This window comes from Elephas maximus, chromosome 11, assembly GCF_024166365.1.
Source record: "Elephas maximus indicus isolate mEleMax1 chromosome 11, mEleMax1 primary haplotype, whole genome shotgun sequence".
NCBI classification, from domain to species: Eukaryota; Metazoa; Chordata; class Mammalia; order Proboscidea; family Elephantidae; genus Elephas; species Elephas maximus.
The window spans coordinates 14683531-14703337 of record NC_064829.1 but is presented as its reverse complement, the minus strand read 5'-3'; the positions used below and the strand labels follow the sequence as shown (position 1 = coordinate 14703337).

Below are 19807 nucleotides of genomic sequence, written 5' to 3'. Positions count from 1 at the left end.
TGTAAACGTTGACCTTAAGTCGTTTCTTGATTCCAGTGAAGGGAAGTGATCACGGCAGTCGATCAGGTGCCTGGCTCTCAGTAACACAGTGTTGTTTCGATCTATTTCAGAGTTCTCTGAAAAGAAGAGGCAGTCGGGAAATGCACAAAGAAAAGAAAATTTTGAACCAGGTAAGCGGAGGTTTTATGTCCTCTACCGAGTTCTGTCATGTAGGGTTGCTATGAGTTGGAATTGACTCAATGGCACACAGCAACAAACAACAGTGGGAAAAATCACCTCGTCTTGAATTTTCTCAAAAACTTTTAACTTTACCTTTAAAACGTTCAAAAGAAACATCACCTGTGAAAAGATTTGGAGTCTTTCAAAACCTCCATCAAATAAAAATTTTTCCTTCCAAACCCTCTTTCTGCCAATGAGAAGCTGATGATTTTCTTCAGGAAAAGAGAAACAAACTGGCTGTGTGTAAAACGTACCAAGATGCAGCTTGTGGGTCTGCCAGAACTGAAAACTGCTAAGAAGTGTGCTGGCCTCCGCGGCCACTCACCTGGTACAGTAACACAGCTGCTGTAGCGTTGGTCATTCATAAGGCATTGTTTCAGAGTGTTGGCTTCTGTTTAATGAAAATGGTGAACATATCTTAGGTTGCTTTTTTTTTGAAGTAAAATATTCCAGCTGAAAGATGGTAAAATCTTAGCCTTTTTCTGAACACGTACGTTTGCTCTTCAGAACTTTTCTGAAAAGTTGTTTTACTGGATTCCTTTCTTCCTTTTTTTTTTTGTAATTTCTGCTAGTATTAGGTGTTAGAGAGAACAGAGCCTTTATTGGGATATCAGCTCACTAAGCTCTCCGAGCAGGTAGTAATTAGAGCGGCGCCTGAGTCCGTGGAACTAAGCTCAGTCGCAGTGCTGCCCCGTCCCTTTGTGAACTCCGGACGCCATGATTTCTTTTGGCTTCTCCGTTCTCCAAGCACGCTGCTCCCCATACTGCCGTTCAGGGAGGGCCTGGCAGCGGGGAACAGCAGGAATGCCAGGGATTAACTTCTTTCTTACACCCTTACCCACGTTTTTTCTTACACCTGCTCTACTCCCCAAATCTCACCTGGAATCCACTAATGCCAGGGAAGTAAAATCTGCCGTCCCACTTCAGGCTGCTGAAACCTTCCTCGGCTTAGGGCATACTTTTAACTTACTCTTCATCAATGAAACCTTTTCTTGTTTTTTTAATCGTGCTTTAAGTGAAAGTTTACAATTCAAGTCAGTTTCTCATACAAAAGCTTATACACACATTGTTATGTGACCCTACTTGCTCTCCCTGTAATGTGACAGCACACTCCTCTCGACCCCGTATTTCCCATGTCCGTTCAACGAGCTCCTGTCCCCCTTTGCCTTCTCATCTTGCCTCCAAACAGGAGCTTTCCACATAGTCTCACGTGTCTACTTGAGCTAAGATGCACATTCCTCACCAGTATCATTTTATATCTTATAGTCCAGTCTAATCTTTGTCTGAAGAGTTGGCTTCAGGAGTGGTTTTAGTTTTGGGCCAACAGAGTCCAGGGGCCATGTATTCTGGGGTCCCTCCAAGACCTTTTCTTTAAAGAGTTACAACTGCCCTGTTGGGAAGTGCACAGCCTGGAGTCTCATTCACCTGTTGGGTGACACAGGCTGAGACCTGAGCCTCGCTCCTGGGGCTCTGGAAGTACACTGTGGGTGGTGGGGTTAAGCTGCTCTGCTCTGTCTGCGGTGTTATTGAGAGGAGGAGTTTCTGTTCAGCAGAATGGTGGAGTGGAGCGCCTTGGGACCTGCAGGTCTGCAGCCAAAACTCAAAGGAAACTGGTGCCCCAGCGCAAGGTAGGAACAAGAGCAGTCCACCTGCTTGGGGTGCTGGTTAGACAGCAGACTTGCAAGCCAAAGAATATATACCAACACTGATATATTTCTGTTGCTTGGCAAGGCCTTTTGCAGCTGCTGGTGGTGGTGCTGGTGGTCTTGTGTGTGTTCTCCCCTCCATGCCATGCTTGTACCCTCTGCCCGTAGAAGGGAGAATTCATGTGGAAAGTTTGACTCAGCCTTCTGCTCTCCTCCTGCATTCCTGGAGCTAGCTGATCTCTGGACACCAGAGCTTGATATCCCTAAGCTCAGGATACAGCATGGTGATTAGAGATTAGACCCCTCCCTTAGAGTCTTGGCAGAGTTTTTGAAGTCTGTAATTACAAGGTAAGATGGGTATCCGGCCACCTACTATTTGAGCGAGGCTGTGGTTCTCCCGTCTTAGCAATGGCTTCCCCACTTAGAAGAGGCTGAGCACAGCTTCCCTCCAGCCACCCTCTCCCCACAGGGACTCCAGAAGTGCCCTATTTTCAGGCCTCTCCACCAGGTGGACCATGTCCAACCCTTCATTAAGGAGACACATGCTCCCTAGGCTTCAGAGATTGTCTTTCTTTCGGAGACCGCTTTGGTCTTGGTGGCAGGGCTAGTGCACAGGTGCTAAGTAGGAATGGCAGCAGGCTTCAGTCCTGTGGTAGAATCCCTGCTCTTTCTGTAGTCTCTTTCTTTAAGGAACAAGAAGCATTTTTGAACATGTTATCAGTTCTCAGGAAGCCCCGGTAGTGTAGTGGTTAAAAGCTACAGCTGCTAACCAGAAGGGCGGCAGTTCAAATCTACCAGGTGCTCCTTGGAATCTCTATGGGGAAGTTCTACTCTGTCCTGTAGGGTCACTGTGAATTGGAATTGACTCAACAGCAGTAGGTTTGTTTTTTGTCTTTGTTTTTTAATCAGTCCTCAGGTCATCTACAAATCAGACCCTCCTTAGGGTATGTTGTGGAGTCATGCTTTTGTAACTGCCCCTTTTGGCAACCCTGACAAAGAAGTGGGTTAACTTTAAGTAGATAAATTGTTCTGGCTGTGGGGAGGGGATGGTAGGCACAAGGTTCAAGGTTTCCAAAAATCAAGGTGATTTGGGGGCTCTTTGGGATCGTCTTCTGTTTAATGGGTGTAGATAAACCTCCCGAGTGGTCAGAGCCCAGGTTCCATGTGCTTCTGAGACCCTACCTGCTGCCCAAATTTCTCGGTTCCACTTGTGGGGAAAGACCCTCAGGAGAGATCACCTGAGACCCCCTGCTCAAGACTCGAGGCGAAAGGGGGACTCCCAGTTTGAATAAAAGTTTCTGTCCTTGTCGCCACCTGCCCCACCCCAGCGTTCACTTGGACACCAGCCCCTCCATTTGCAGGTGTCCTTGTAAATAGAGTCAGGGCACTGGTCACAATGTGCACCACGGCCACACTTTGATGCCCTGTTGGAGTCCCAAGCTTGCGGTGGACAGAGCGGGGAGCAGTTTCCCTGTGGCTGGTTCCTGTTCAGTGGCTCCTTCAGCCATTCTCAGACATGAAAATGCATTTCCCTGCTTCAAAAGTGAAGATAGAATTGCTTGGGAGATTTTAGACAGTGGGATAAACAAAGGCCGTCAGGTTAGTGATGGGGCTGGAGACCTCTCCATCTTCCCGCCCCAAGCATTTAACTCCCAAATGAATTCATTTATAAAGGATTAAAAATCAGTCCCCACTAATATGTATTTTAGCTTGATTTAAACTCCACGCTTCATGTGAACAACGGAGAAATGTCTGTGGTTTTTGGATTTCTTGCAGATCTAATGTTTAACAGAAAATTAAAAAAGGTGCTTTTGATTGTTTTGGTTTTGAAAGTTCTAGGAAGCTGGGGTTGTTTAAAAGTAACATGCCAATTTCTGTATACAGTAGATACACTGTCAGTATTTACTGAATGAATGAGTGAATCAGCATACACACCAGCATGCTTTTCCTTCAGTGTTAGGATGAAACCCGATGTGTGTCTTTATAGCCCATGTACTCTTCTTGTAACCCGGACCCTGACCCTCACAGCCATGATGAGAGCACATTTGAGTTTTGAGTGAGACAGGCCTTACTTCTCATTAGTCAGAGACACTGTTTTCATGTCTTCCTGACCAAAGCCAAACAAAATCTTTAATGTGATAAGTTCTTAAAACGTGAAAGTGTTTACTTATCTACCAATGATACATACAACCCTCCCAAGGCACAGAGAGAAAAAAGCTGAACTCCCGCTCCTTTCCCCAGTATTAAGTGTGTTTCGGTCCAAGAAGAAAGTTCATTCCAGGTGCTAAAGTGGCGATTGACCATTTACAAGCCGCCTCGCTGTACCTGTTTCATTTGGCCTTCACAGCAACCTTGGTGCCAGGGCACTGGTTTCATGGTTGGTCTTAGATTGCTCCTTCAGTCTTCTTTGTCAATGTCATCTTTTTCTTTTGTTTTGTTTTTTCCCTTTCTGTCAGTTTTTGATGAGGGAGGACAGGTCAAGGCAAGGTAGAAGGTGGAAAGTTGGGAGGCTCTGAGGGAGGACTTTCACTCTCTTCCTGCCAAATGGCATATGTGCTGCAAGAATGCAGCAGAGGACCAGCCGTAGTCTCCGAGTGTGAAAGCTGCATCGACTCTCAGGCCATGGAGCACAAGTGATCATCTGGAGAGGTCCTGGGAGAGCTTACTTGCTCTGGAGACTGGCTGACAGCCTGGAGAACCCGGTTTGACATGTGTCTCCTCCCCTGGGACTGATGGGGTTGGAACAGTGCAGAGTGTGCTGTTGGTACGTTTCTCTGCCTGGGGAGGGGAGCCTATGTGAAGTCCCCTTTTGAAACTTCTGCCAGCCAGTATAGTAGGAGTGATTCATGACATTGGTCATTTTCCCCACTCACTGAGTGTGAGTAGTTAAGTGTTTGTGTAAGACCAAAACAGAGAGTTCATACAGCTCAGAGCTTTGAGACCTGCACCAATAATGTAAAGTTGGCTTTCCAATCTGTTAAAAAATGCCTCTTGGACCACAGCTGAGAGGTGTGGGCTTTTACTAGCAGAGGGTCTGTGCTTCAGTGACCCTCCAGAATCTTCTGTATTCTGATGAGAACCGCTTCTCAGAAGATCAGACGCTCAACTCCTAACCTTGGGATTCTGAGTTTAATTTCCTGCTTGTTACAGTGACCAATGGGAAAGGACCGTAACCACAGCCTCAGAAGTCATACTTGTGTGGCAAAAGGTTGTGAGTCCCCAGTGCTTAGGTTCAGGGCCTGTCAGAGCTGGTGGTTTTTAGCATCTCCACCTCCCAAGCACAGGCATGCATCCCATCTCATTTTTTGTCCACGTATCCTTGTGATAAGCTGGGGGTGAAGCGACTAGAAGGGAGAGAGGTGAATTGAGTTAGCTCAGGTACCTCAACAAATCTGTGGAAAGCTGGGCCATGATTCAATGTCACCTGACACCGCCATCCTAGATGGCTTTGTGGATTGCTGAGCAGTTTGTGTGAGGACTCTGCGCTCTGGAAGGAGTAAGAGGCCACGGGCTAAAAACAGCAGTGGCTTTCCCACTCGTCTGCACCCACCTTCGTATTGCATTGAGCAGATCTGCTCCAAAAGCCCTTTTTAAAGTGTTCAAAAGCAAAGATGTCACTTTGAGGACTGAGGTGCACCTGACCCAAGCCATGGTGTTTTCATTGACCTCATATCTATGCAAAAGCTGGACAATGGATAAGGAAGACCAAAGAATTGATGGCATTGGCAAAAAATATTGACTATACCAGAAGAACGAACAAGCCTGTCTTGGAAGAGGTACAGCCAGAATGCTTCTTAGAAGCTTGGATGGTGAGACTTTGTGTCACATACTTTGGACATGTTATCAGGAGGGACCAGTCCCTAGACAAGGACATCGTGCTTGGTAAAGTAGAGGGTCATCAAAAAAGAGGAAGACCCTCCACGAGATGGACTGACACAGTGGCTGCAGTGATGGGCTCAAGCATAGCAACGATTGTGAGGATGGCACAGGACCGGGCAGTGTTTCATTTTGTTGTACATAGGGTTGCTGTGATTTGGAACGGACTCAACAATACAACAACAAGAAGGTTCAGCAAACAGTTCTGCCTGTTTTACTGATGCTGACCAGGTTGGACTCACAAAGTAATTAGGATCCCCACATTATGGCTGGGTGTTGGAATTTCATTTAATTTTCCCCTTTTTCACTCATAACTTCTGTAATGGTTTTCATGTGCATTTTTTTTTTTCTAAACTAATTTTTGGTTTCCTTTGTTTCTGTGACAAAGCAGGGAAGCAATAGGCATTGAGTATGTCCCCTCCACAAAGCCCCCAGCTTCCTGTGCTTCATCCTGGCTCCTTTCTACATGTAACTCGACAGCACCAACGGAAAGAGTGTGTGTGTGCGTGCATGTGTTTGTGTGTCTTGGGGAGAGGTGCGAGGGAAATCATCAGAAACACTGACATGTAGTATTTTCAAATAATCTTCTCTTGGGCTGTGCTTTCCTGGCAGGACGACAGTGCTGATCTGAAGTGCCAGCTTCAGTTTGCCAAAGAGGAAGCCTCCCTGATGCGCAGAAAGATGGCCAAGCTAGGGAGGGAGAAGGACGAGCTGGAGCAGGAGCTGCAGAAGTACAAGTCCCTCTATGGCGACGTGGACAGCCCCCTCCCAACTGGGGAGGCCGGCGGCCCACCCAGCACCAGAGAGGCGGAGCTGAAACTGCGGCTCAAGTTGGTGGAGGAGGAAGCCAACATCTTGGGCCGCAAGATTGTTGAGTTGGAGGTGGAGAATCGAGGCCTCAAAGCGGAAATGGAGGACGTGAGGGGCCAGCATGAGCGTGAGTGTGTGAGCAGGGACCACCCCCCAAACATTCCTACCTCACCCTTGGCCGACTCCGCTGAGTCCTCGTCGGAGCTGCGCCGACACCTCCAGTTTGTGGAGGAGGAAGCGGAGCTGCTCAGGAGGTCCATCTCCGAGGTGGAGGAACACAACCGGCAGCTGACCCACGAGCTGAGCAAGTTCAAGTTTGAGCCGCGGCCAGAGCCGGGGTGGCTGGATGAGGGTGCTGGCCGGGGTGGAGGCGTAGGCCTCCCACTGCAGGAGGAGCTCAAGTCAGCACGGCTACAGATCAGCGAGCTGAGCGGGAAAGTGCTGAAGCTGCAGTACGAGAACCGCGTGCTGCTGTCCAGCATGCAGCGCCACGACCTGGCCGCGCACCTGGGGCTGCGCGCCCCAAGCCCCCGTGACAGTGATGCGGAGAGTGACATGGGCAAGAAGGAAAGTGATGGGGAGGAAGGCCGGCTGCCCCAGCCCAAGAGGGAGGGCCCCATCGGTGGTGAGAGTGACTCAGAGGAGACCTTTGAGAAGACATCAGGCTTTGGGAGTGGGAAGCCCTCTGAGGCCAGCGAGCTGTGCTCTGCCGCACTCATGCGGGTCCAAGAGGACTCCGAGTGCCTGGTGAACATAAAGCAGGAGGCAGAGCGGCTTGGGCGCACAGTGGAGCGCCTCATCACTGACACCGATGGCCTGATCTGCAATGCCACCGAACCCAGTGTCCAGGGTAGCTGGGAGGAGCCTGAGCTGTTGGGCACCATCAACTCCAAGATGAAGGCTTTCAGGAAGGAACTGCAGGCCTTCCTGGAGCAGGTGAACCACATTGGGGACACCTTGAGGGAGCATCTAGAAGACCTGGCCCCCCTGCCCCACCTCACCGAGTCCTCCAGCTTCCTCTCCACGGTGACCTCCATGTCCCGGGACTCCCCCATTGGGAACCTGGGGAAGGAGCTGGTCGCAGACTTGCAGGTAAGGGGGCTCCTTGGCTTGCCTCCCCGCTCCACCGTGCTCTTCCTCCTGCTCGCTGGCATTGCTGCACTAGAGTTCACCCTGCTCACAGCTGCTTGGTTATGATTTCAGCCTGCCTTGTGCTAAAGCCCACAGTGTCAGCCTGAGCCTTTCTACTGGTTGGGTTTCGTTTTTTTTTTTTAGTTCTCTTTTATTTTCTTGTTTCTTTTTTTCCTTTTTCTGTCTTACTTTCATCTGGGCCACAGCTCTTGGTCTAGAGGCCTTTCCTCAGGACACAAGGCTAATCTCAATGGAAGCAATAGGGAACGACGCAGTCTATTGTTGCTCCTTTTTGTTGTCTCAAACAACCAATTACCTGGTGAAGAAACTATGAGGAACTTAAAACAAAGTACAAACTCACCTTACGGTCAGGATAATTAGCAGACTTGCCAATGAGCATTGGAACCCCTACTTGGGTTTATTACCAAAAAGGACAAAGCACAGTTCTGAAGGGCTCTGGGCAGCCCAGGCCCATCCACTCCCACTGGAAGATAAGCCAGAACGGGGGAGAGGAACAAGTCCTGAGAGAAGGAGGGTTTTGATGGAAGAGCCTGCTGATGGGCTGCTTCTGCTCCCGCTCTCCGAGCCGGGAGGGAGGAGTGGAGAGGCCACGAGGACTGCCTTCTGCACATCACCCTTGGGTGCATGACCCAGCGGCCACCCTGGATTTTGGCTTTTGCTGCTCAGCCCCCAGGAAGGAAGGAGAGCGTTGTTTCCGTATCCTTCATGGGTAGTATGCTTGCGATTGGTTTTCTGATTCACGCACCCCCATTGCATGTGCCTCATAACCAGTGTTTTGCATTCTTTTTCCCTCTTTCTCTTTTTGCTTTTCAGATGTTTCAGCCCTTCGTTTTGCTCATCCTCATTTTGGTTCTGTTGTCTTCACTCTCTCACGCCACTGTATTTAAGTTGGTTTTTCTGTTCATGCTTTTCTTTGTCTGGTAGTTTTTCCAGTCGTCTACCTTACCCATTTTTGTTTTCTTTATCCTCCCCCTTCCCACCCTCTGGCCCTTTTTTGTTTAAAATTAAAAAAACAAAATCCCTCCCATGCACCTAACAGTCCAAACTGAGAGATCAGATGGAGTGGCACCTCGGCCAGGACCAGGGGGAGGAACAAGGGGACCTGCACCTTCAAGCCGGCCCAGAGCTGCCCCGCAGAGCCGATGGGGACGCCAGCCACTGCAGGCCCACAGACAAGAGCTGTGTCAACCTGGAGGTGAGCGCAGGCCAGCCTCCCTGACCAACCTTCACCCTGACCCTCAGCCCTTCTTTTGCTGTCTTGTGAAGGTTCTGCTCCAAGAATAAGGCCAGCTGCTCTGGTGGCGTTAGGGGATGTAACAGGAGGCCATGGACCTGGGTGGCATTTCCCTGTACTGCAGACACATCTCATGCAACTGGAACTGGAGGGTCCAATGGGGCCACTGTGGGCAGGCTGCTAACACCCGCTGTCAGACAGAGGCGATGGCTTACCGCAGTCTTCCTTCTGTAACCTGTGTCTGCAGGCCCGTCTGCCTGGATGTGTAATTAGGAATAGAAGACCAGTGGGGGAGCATTAACTGGCTTCTTGTCAAATTGCAGGGAACGTGGTGATGAAAACCAGGCAGTTTTTCTAGGATTTTCCTTTTCACTTGTCCCTCTACATCTCAACTGATGACAGTACTTGCAGGAAGTGGGCAGAGTTGGACAGTCCACTGGTGGACTTGCCCAGACATCAGGGCCAGTATCTCTAGTTTGGGGCTTTTCCTTCTCATCCTGGGGGAGGGCATGTCACAACCCTACATGAAATCACATTAAAACTGCCCCCCAAGAAAACTTAAGTGGAAACAAGAAAAGTTTCCAGAAACAATCCTGGCAGGCCCACTGTCCTGTTTTACCTGGGTAGGCAGAGGCCTGGCACACCTGAGAAGGTGGCTTCTAGGTCCACACTCAAAAAAAAAAAAAAAACCCAAACCCATTGCCGTCGAATTGATTCTGACGCATAGCGTCCATGCTCAGAGGGTAGTAAATGGCACACCAGGGGTGTGGCCAGGAAACATCCTACACACAGGAAGGCCAAGCCCAGGGCAGGGCCTTGTTTTCAGATAACTGCACAGCCCTGGGTGCTGGAAGAGCTGCCCTGGGAAGGCCTGTGCCCTCCAGTTAGACTGGAGTCTTAAGAGAGTAAGCCCCTTGATAGCTTGTGGTCTCCAGAAGAGGCATTTGTCATTTTTAAAAATGTTTTCTGAACTATATTGGTGGACATGGAATTAGATACGTGTTTCAGCATGCCAGTGTCACCGTTTTCACTCCAAAGTTACGGGTGAGATGTTCTCAGGTTCTATACAGAAAGGAAAACTTGCAGTAAACCCTGTGTGTTTACTGGGGGGGTGTGTCCTGTCACTCCATGGAACCTTCACAGTAAGCACCTTTGATCAGCCCCGGCTCCACACAGGGTCTTAATCTGAGAACGCTGGTTGCTTGGGTGGTAGCAGATTCACAATTATGTACATTTCAAGTGGCCTGAATGATTCATCTCCAGGATGGAAGCCTCAAGAGAAGATATTACCCAGCCTTCAATTAATGCCGCTACTTCTAGTGCAGATACTGCTATAATGGAATCAGCTCTGGTGTGGGCGTCATGCACTGGGCTGGCCCCGCTGTGTCACTACAAGCCCTGCTTTTTAGACAAGCCATAAGACTCTGGGCCTCTGTTTTTGCATCTGTAAAATGAGAGTAAAAATACTACCCTGCCTGCCTCGTATAGTTAAGTATGGATGATCCACAGAGCAAATAAGCTGTTGAATTTGAAAGTGCTTTTTTTAAAAGTGGTAAATGCTGTGAAAATGTTAAGTATGATTAATACTAAAGAGTGGACAAGATGTCCTGCCACTGAAGCCTGCCAAGAGAGAAGGGGTGTCAGAAGCTCCCCTAAGTCATGGAACCAATTTGCTCTTCCCAGCACGGCCCTTTCTCATTTTCGCCAGACTGCTTCCTGATCCTGTACCAGAACCACAGCTCCGACTCAACTTCCCTTTGGTACACTGTTTTCCAAGAGCTGCAGCTGCCTTCCCATGTGCGTTGTCATTCAAGGCATGGCCCGTGCACTAACCTTGTTTAGTCAAAGTCTGATTAATCCCCCTAGATTCTCCCCAGATCCTGGTTATTAACCTGGGGCAGGGATAAGTATTGCCATTGCTTGGCACAGACATGAACGTATTGCATAGCTTCAGCAGCCGGCAGTGATTTGGGAAGAGAACCGTATGTAGTTGAATCAAACTGAATATTGTGGGGAGATAAACCTCGAGAGGTAGATTGGTGGCTCAGTGGTAGAATTCTTGCCTTCCACACCAGAGTCCCTTGTTTGATTCCCAGCCAGTGCATCTTAGCAACCACCCACCTGTCAGTGGAGGCTTGCATCTTGCTATGATGCTGAACAGGTTTCAGCAGAGCTTCTAGACTAAGATGGACTAGGAAGAAAGGCCTGTTGATCTACTTCCTAAGATCCGATCCAAAGTTGATCAAGGGGATGGCGAAGGACCGGGCAGCCTTATGTTCTGTTGTGCATGGGGCGACTCCACTGCAGCTAACAGCAAGAAGTGGCTTAGCACGGTTGGTGCCATATGACAGCACAGGGTCACTGAACAGTATAGCTGAGGAGGGAACATCAGACCTTTAGAGTGATTCTCTCACTCTGCGAAGATGAGGCCTGAGAGATGGAGTGTCTCGGCAGTAAGCCCCACAGCTGGCTGATGACAGAACTGAGTCTAGAGCATCTCCTGGGGTCTGGCTCAGTGCTCTGTCCCCACACGGTGGAAAGCTGCTCTGTAGGGGCAGTGGCTGGTCAGCACCAACCTCCGCTGTGCCCGCACACACCAACAAGGTCTCTACCGTCCGTGGGAATGAATTGTATGGCCAGCTCTCTTGCTGTGGGATGTTTCTTCTTTTAAACATCCGTCTAGTTTCCTTTAATTTTGTAGTTTTTAATGAGAAAGTAAAAAAAAAAAAAAGAAAAAAACCTCATAGTAAAAGGCAAGGTCTGGGGAGCATCATTTCCTAGAAGGGGAAATAGCATTAATTAGGCGTCAAGCATCCTTTGTGCTGATATTTTTATTCACTAAGGCATTCCACACAGAAGAGAAAATTCAATTATGTATTCAAACACACGTTATATATTAAAATATTTTTTGAAACATAAAACGTCTTAGGGCTACTTGTACACACTCATAGTTTTTCTTTTTACTGTACCAGTTGCCTTCGTGTCAGGCCTGTTCCTGGTGATTCGTGTGTGTCAGAGTAGAGCTGTGCCCTGTAGGGTTTTCAAATAGAAGAGCCACCTATGAGCCCTTGCAGCCTCAGGAAGCTGCTGAATCAGCAGAGACATCTGCCCTGGTCCTGGTATGATGTCACTCTGACAGCTATACTAGTTAGACCTTTGGCTGTTACATTGCAGTAAAAATCGTCTAAGTCCCGTTCTAGGGAGAACTCTTAAAATCCTTTTAAGTGAAAATTCCTGAATTTGCAGCAAACAGTTGCTTTCCTCTGAGGCTGTAATGGAAACAGAACACAGAGCTTCCATGAATTAACGGGGCACAGAGCCGGAGAAGCTGCCCTGTGTAAAGACTTGCTCAGCACAAGGACTCTTCCCAGAGAAGGCATGCAGATACGGACGCCGAGAACGAACCCGGGTGTGCTGCTGGCTGTTCTCCGTACTGCGACTTTGCCCTTTAAACAACCTAATTTTGACCTCGCACCAACTACTACTGAACGTGTGTGAATTTCCTTTAGCTCTTTGCTCCAAGTTTCTCAGGGGAGGTGGATGGGACACCTAGGATTAACAGCATAGCGTAAGAAACGACTTTCTGAATTTAAACTGCAGTTTTTAGAAAGGGTCAACTTCTTAAGTTCCATTTGAGAATTACCTTCTATGTTTTTTGCCTTGTGGATCTTCAGACTCCATATTTCAAAATAAGAAGGTACATTCTTATTTTGGAAGATTTGGGTATTTGGCCAGGTTAAAACTAATACTACTAGCAACAGCAGCAGCAGTAACCACAAGAAGGCAGAGAAAGGAAAGACCACATTCTCATACTCTGATGTCTTCACAAATGGCACACATCTGTGCCACGTAGGAGGCCTGCGGCTCACTTGTGCCACACACTCAGCCTAGGAGGGGCCTGGTACAGCGAGGCCTAGCATTCTTAAAAGCAGGCATAGCCAGAGAAAGCAGAAGTCAGAACCCAACACCCACTAATGCAGCCACACAAAAATTAACTGCTGCAAACATTCATCTCAAGTAGATACTAGCAAGATCCTCATGCCGTGGACTGGATTTGTCCCTGACTTTGCTCCCATGGTTCCCATCAAATCTGCTGAGAGATTTGCATCTGTTAAGAGAGAGCAGTGTGTGGGGCATGTGGTTTGGAATGTATGGATGCCTTAAAAATAGCTCTGAATGAGAAGTAACCGGCAGTACCCTGGTCAGATTTCAAATACAAACGAAAGCCAGCCTGCACCCGGAGGATTGGGTTTCTGGATCAGAAATCTCAGAGCTCTTCTCCCTGGATCCTCCTTTTATTCTTCAGACCAAGAAGCACACCAGGCATTTGTGATCCTTATGGCTCAGCTGAATACCAACCCCAAGAACGCTGCTTGGGGCTTTATGCCAAGTATTTGTACACATGTGCTGACCTTATCTACTGCTTTGGCAAGAAATGGTGGCAGAACTGGCCAAGACAAAATAGGACTCATGAGAAAATGAAGCCATGCCAGTGGCGGCAGAGTCAAGTCCTAACATGTAAGAGGCAGTGTTAAGCATCATAATGACAATAATGAAAACCTTTTTTTGTTTGTTTGTTTTATTTTGTTTATTGAGATAGTGATATCATCTTCTTAAGTGTGGCAAATAATGTACAAGCCATTTCCTCTGAAGCTGTGTAGGAAGTGTACACTATAGTCAGTGTGGAGCATGATGTCCTCTGTGGATTGAAGCATGGCTCATGGCTGTCAGACACTAGCAAGAGGTAAGGGTGGCTGTGACGTCCTGGTGAAAAGTCAGGACAGCCACTCAAACGGGGAATGGTGTTTCTTACATGAACTGCTTGAATAGAAAGATCAGAATGAATTCAATGTATAATCAAAATCTTAGGTACGTGAGCAAGAGATGGCTTTTAGACTCAAACCTTTGGTGATGAAAGAAAGTATTTATCTTCTAAAGGAAATATTTGTGTTGTGTGAAAGCCTTCTTCAAGTGTATGTGCTTGTATGCAGTCATGAGGCAGTGGGATAACTCTAGACTGAAACGTTTGCAGCATATTTGTATTTTGCATTTGACAAGCTTTTTATTTTTGTAACACTGGACTGACATTTGCATCCCAGCTAGGAGCAGTTGTCCATTAGATTTTCAGTATTGCATTAGCAGAAAAATATGCAATAAAGGAAAATAAAACTTCTGATAGCTCCTAGGATCTAGAGGTTTTTTGTTGTTGCCTTAGGCAATAGCCTCCAGAGCCGACACTGGAGTCGCTGTGGAAAATCAAATGCCCCAGATGAGGAACCTCGTAATTTTCCTTTTCTGTGACCCTTCAGAGGTGTGGTTCAGGGAGACACATTTTTAATCAAAGCATGATGAAATTTGAAATGCATATATTTACTTTAAAAGTAGTTTATATGCATTATTTATTAAGATTAAAACCAAACTGAATAGTGTAATACATAGAGACTAAATTAATCTTTGGTTTTAAAAAGCGAGCTTGATTAGGATGCCATTTTAACACTAATAATATAAAGCTTTTGGCTAGTACCTGATATGTTAGAATATGTGGAGGGTCTTGAAAATTTAAATGTACACAGTAATATGTAATTAAAAGTAAAGCTAGCAATAGAGCAGCCCAGGTAACTCTGAAAACACTCCTGCCTACAAAGCCTGCAAACTCTAGAATGTCAGGGGTTTCTCTTGCTGTCCTGTACTGCTGTATCCCTGGTACTTTGGACAGTGCCTTTCATCCAAGGTGCTTGTTGAATAAAATGCTCTGTAAAAATATAAAATATCCTTTTAAATATATATATAGCTAGATTCCAAAAAAAGCTGGAAACTCTTCAAGGGTTGTGATTGATTTCAGAACTGAAAACCAGAGCAGCATTTGTGGCCCTGGGTGAGGTGGGTTAAGGGTGAATACCAGTGCTGGTAACCAGGAGCCTTGGATTTGAACAGCTCCAAATGAATAGGAGACAGGGCCACACTGGCAGGGAAAGAAATTAACCCAGGATCCTCAAAGGGCCACACACTCATCAAGAAAACCAATCTGCCTGCTGGTGGGGGAGCCAGCAAAGAAGCTGTCATTCTTAGCAGGAACTCTGCATCAAAAGGAAGAGAAAGCCCCCCACTGCCTTCCAGGGATCTGTAAGAACAGACCAGCCCACACAGAGGAATAGGCTTTGAGTTTATGTGACCCATTTTGCCTGAGAATTCCCAAGGAAATAAATTTACTTTATATTCCTGGCTTCGGCAAACACAAAACCAACCTGCAGGCACATTCTCAACCCCAGTCACATTCAAGATGCAGAGATAACTCCATTGAAAATGAACTCAAAGTGCAAACCTTCAAACCACAATTAGGCATCATCCATGGGGAGCAAGAGTCCACAGACACGGCAGACAGCAGGGTTAAACTCTCAGACCTTCCAGAATTATCAGATAGAGACAATCACATAAGTGTGTCCAGAACTATTAAAGGCACAGCAAACGTGAGAAAAGAGTAACTTACTATTCTAAAAGGTGGCGCATATTAAGAAAGGATAAAATAGAACTTTTAGAAATGAGAAATTGGTCATTAGAGCAAATGCATGTGTAGAGAAATAACCTCTCTTCAAAGAGAACCCCAAATACTACTTAATAGCTAGACATGAGGAGGCGGGGCTAAGATGGTAGAATAGCCAGATGCTTCCTGCAATCCCTCTTTCAACAAAGACCCGAAAAAACAAGTGAAACCATTATATTTATGACAAGCTAGGAGCCCTGAACATCAAAGGCAAAGTTAGAAAACGGACTGAGTGGCAGGGGAAGGGAGAGACGGTTCGGAAGCAGAGAGGAGTTGCTGGACCTGAGTCACCGGAACCCCTCAGACACCATTCCCAGGAGCAGCTGTGGTGGGCTGGTGGTAGCATTTGGCCGCAGTTTCCTCAGGGAGAAGTTGCCAGCCGCACAGTGTACTCACACTTCCGGAACCGGAGAAGAACGGCACTCTCAGGAAAAGCTAAGTACTTGCATATATTTTACCGTGCCCCCTGCTCCCAAGCCACCTTCAGAGGCTATTGATTTACCTGGGCCTGAGATAGGCACTGTTGAGCGCCTTGAAGTAGGGATAAATTAACAATTGGGGGAAAAGATAATTTGCCAGCTCCACTAACTGGGGGAGCTCAGGACAGAAGTGGCTCCAGTCCAGGCATAAATGTTCCATGGACTTTGAATACCTTTCCCCCCTGCATGGACCTGTAGTAGGCCTATTTCAGGAGAATAGGCCCTTGTTGGCAGACTGCAACCATTTCAGCTGTGTGGTAAAGAGGGGGGTGTTTGATATTTGACACCGCTTTGTCTATTAAACAGGGTCCTCACCTATCCACATCAGGGACCTAAGGACTGGTGGCTCCACTCAGGTTACCCAGCCACCCATGACAGGGCCAAGGATAACGGGTACCTCCCAGTCCTTAAAACCAAAAGCATTGGGTGCCTGTGGTACATCTGCAAAACCCACCCACCTGTACACTCTAGAGAACAGGGACACACTTTCCTCACAGACACTCAAGGGACAGTTGTCAGCTCCCTGCCTTGTTCAGAGTGTGATCCCGTGCTACAACCAGATACCGCAACCTACACCAATAACCCCTGCCACTCTAAGACTGTAGGGCAGAGCCCGTACCACACACTGGATGACCAGCTGCCTAAGGACCTGAGCTGAATTCATACAAGAAAAGTGAATGGACTTCTAGACCAATATACCCGATAAGAGCTCTAACCATCTGGTGACAGGACATCAGAGCGTCAAAGGTGAAAATAGTCAACCTAGCTCGCTTAAGCAACACATTTGGGCATATCAAAACAAAACAAAGCAATAAGCTAGGATACAGTAAGCAAACAAAATAAACTAATACAGTAACTTACAGATGGTTTGGAGACAACCGTCAATATCAAGTCACATAAAGAAACAGACCGTGATCACCTCAACAAGCTCTCAAAACAAGGCATCAACAGATCTTCTGGATGAAGGTGCCTTCCTGGAATTACCGGATGTAGAATTCAAAAGATTAATATACAGAACTCTTCAAGATAACAAGAATGAGATTAGGAAGGAGATCAGGCAATATGCAGAACAAGCCAAGGAAGACACAGATAAAGTAGTTGAAGAAATTAAAAAGGTTATTCAAGAACATAATGAAAAATTTAATAAGCTGCAAGAATCCATAGAGAGACAGCAATCAGAAATTCAGAAGATTAACAATAAAATTACAGAATTAGACAACTCAATAGAAAGAGGAGTAGAATTGAGCAAGTGGAAGGCAGAATTGGTGAACTTGAAGATAAAGCACTTGGCACAATATATATGAAGAAAAATCAGATAAAAGAATTAAAAAAAAAATGAAGAAACCTTAAGAATCATGTGGGACTCTATCAAGAAAAATAATCTATGAGTGATTGGAGTACCAGAACAGGGAGGGACAACAGAAAATACAGAGAGAATTGTTGAAGATTTGTTGGCAGAAAACTTCCTGATATTGTGAAAGATGAGAAGATATCTGTCAAAGATGCTCACTGAACTCTGCATAAGGTAGATCTCAAAAGAAAGTCACCAAGACATATTATAATCAAACTTACCGAAACCAAAGATAGAGAAATTTAAGAGCAGCTAGGAATAATTGAAAAGTCACCTAGAAAGGAGACTTGATAAGAATAAGCTCAGACTACTTGGCAGAAACCACGCAGGCAAGAAGGCAATGGGATGACTTATATAAAGCATTGAAGGAAAAAAATTGCCAGCCAAGAATCATATATCCAGCAAAACTCTCTCAAATATGAAGGCAAAATTAGGACATTTCCACATAAACAGAAGTTTAGGGAATTCGTAAGAACCGAATCAAAACTACAAGAAATACTAAAGGGAGTTCTTTGGTTAGAAGATCAATAATATCAGGTATCAACCCAAGACTAGGACACTGGACAGAGCAATCAGAGGTCAACCCAGACAGGAAAATCACAAAAATAAATCAAGGTGAAAAAACGCTCAAAACAGAGAAACAGCAATGTTATTATGTAAAAGAAGACAACATTAAAACAATAAAGAGGGACTAAGAAATGTAGTCATAGATCTTTCATATGGGGAGGAAGACGACAATATAAAGAAATAGAAGTTAAGTTTAAACTTGGAAAAATAGGGGTAAATAATAAGGTAAGCACAAAGGAGACAAACTATCCTTATCAAAATAAAATACAAGCAAAAAATAGAGACTCAACAGGTACAAAATCAATAACAATGAATAAGAGGAAAGGACATTATATAAAGATAAACTACTCAGCACAAAAAATTAAGCGAGAAAAAGAGACTGTCAACCACACACAAAAAAAGACATCAAAATGACAGGACTAAACTCATACCTGTCTACAATTAAGCTGAATGTAAATGGACTAAATGCACCAATGAACATTGTGGCAGAATGGATTAAAGAAACACAATCTGTCTATATGCTGCCTACGAGAAGCACACCTTAGCCTTACAGACACAAACAAACGCTAAAACTGAAAGGATGTAAAAAAGTATATCAAGCAAACAACAATCGAAAAAGAGCCAGGAGTGACGGTATTAATTTCCGACAAAATAGACTTTAAAGTTAATAGCTAGACACAAAAGACTACGCGACCAGTCTCTAACAACTAGCAAACCCAAGAAGCCTGTAAGTTCTCAGTAGTGGTTGAGTTTCTGGGAGGTAGGCTGGGTGTAAATCTCCAGCTCTCAGCATTTTCTCCTCTGCTTTCATCCTTTTTGTGCGCTCTCACTCGCTGTCTTCCTATGCAAAGGGAGGTGGTCTGCCCTCTCGATTTCTGCATTTCCTCTTCCTGGAGCATGATTTTCACTCATGATACCCCAAGTGATGTCACATTAGGAAGAGCAACGAGCGTCCAATGAGAAATAACAAAGTAGTTAAAGGTGATGGGAATGACAGGCCAGTGAGGTGACACATGTTTTCATTACAACAAACTCCTCAAGTCCCCAGTTTTATAAATCACATATTGGGTAAAATGTCTTACTTAAATTTTAATTATGCCTGATATTTTTGGTGTAACAGCTTTCTGTCACTAAAAAAAAAAAGTTTTACTTCAAAAATAGTAACTGATTCTTCTATGATTGCCATTTGGGCGTAGAGAGACTTTACCAATGAAAAGAATAAAGATTCTTTTAGCTACTTCTAAACTAAAATATAATAGGTAGGTCTTCATACAGTTCTTTTTAGGAAATGTGTACAATTCAGAGACCTGAAATGATATGTCTGTAAATTGAAGGAGCCCCACCCAAACTCCTCTGAGCATCCAGGGTGAGACTGTGTGATGAAAGAAAGGTACTACTATTGGGCAAGAAAAATTCTTATAGAAAGGCCTATGGCCAAATTAATGATGCAATTTAGAAAGACAACATACGAATTTGGGAAGTGAATCGAAGAGGCTGATTTGGTGTCAAGTAGTCATACCTGAAGGAGCCCTGATGGCGCAGTGGTCAAAGTGCTTGGCTGCTAACCAGAAGGGCACCTGTTTGAACCCACCAGCCACTCCGAGGGAGAAAGATGTGGCAGTCTGCTTCCATAAAGATTTACAACCTTGGAAACCCTATGGGGTAGTTCTACTCTGTGAGTCAGAATTGACTTGATGGCAGTGTGTTTGGTTTGGTTTGGTTAATCATGCTTGACCCAGCCATAATCACCAGGCTTTGAGTGCATCCAGTCTAGAAACTTCTAGAAATTTTAAAACTGTCTAGAAGCCACTGTGGAGTAAGGATCCCCCTGTTACATCTTGGCTTCCCTGGCCCCATTCTCTAGGCCTGGCTTGTGGTGGTGGTGGTGTTGAAGTTCAGGTGATAGGCACCTTGGAACTACCTTGTCTCCTA

General features: G+C 45.9%; 1 protein-coding gene across 6 annotated transcripts in view; it reads left to right on the top strand.

Moving 5' to 3' along the window:
* Nucleotides 1-19807, top strand: part of MTCL1 (microtubule crosslinking factor 1) — a 156661-nt gene that overhangs the window by 91546 nt on the left and 45308 nt on the right. For 4 of the 6 annotated variants that reach the window (XM_049900156.1, XM_049900155.1, XM_049900152.1 and 1 more), the window contains exons 4-7: nucleotides 111-170; nucleotides 1770-1847; nucleotides 6354-7643; nucleotides 8743-8898. In XM_049900156.1, coding sequence (XP_049756113.1) covers nucleotides 111-170; nucleotides 1770-1847; nucleotides 6354-7643; nucleotides 8743-8898 — 1584 coding nt within the window. The remainder of the gene's footprint in view (nucleotides 1-110; nucleotides 171-1769; nucleotides 1848-6353; nucleotides 7644-8742; nucleotides 8899-19807) is intronic. The other 2 variants (XM_049900153.1, XM_049900154.1) reach the window with 2 other exon arrangements.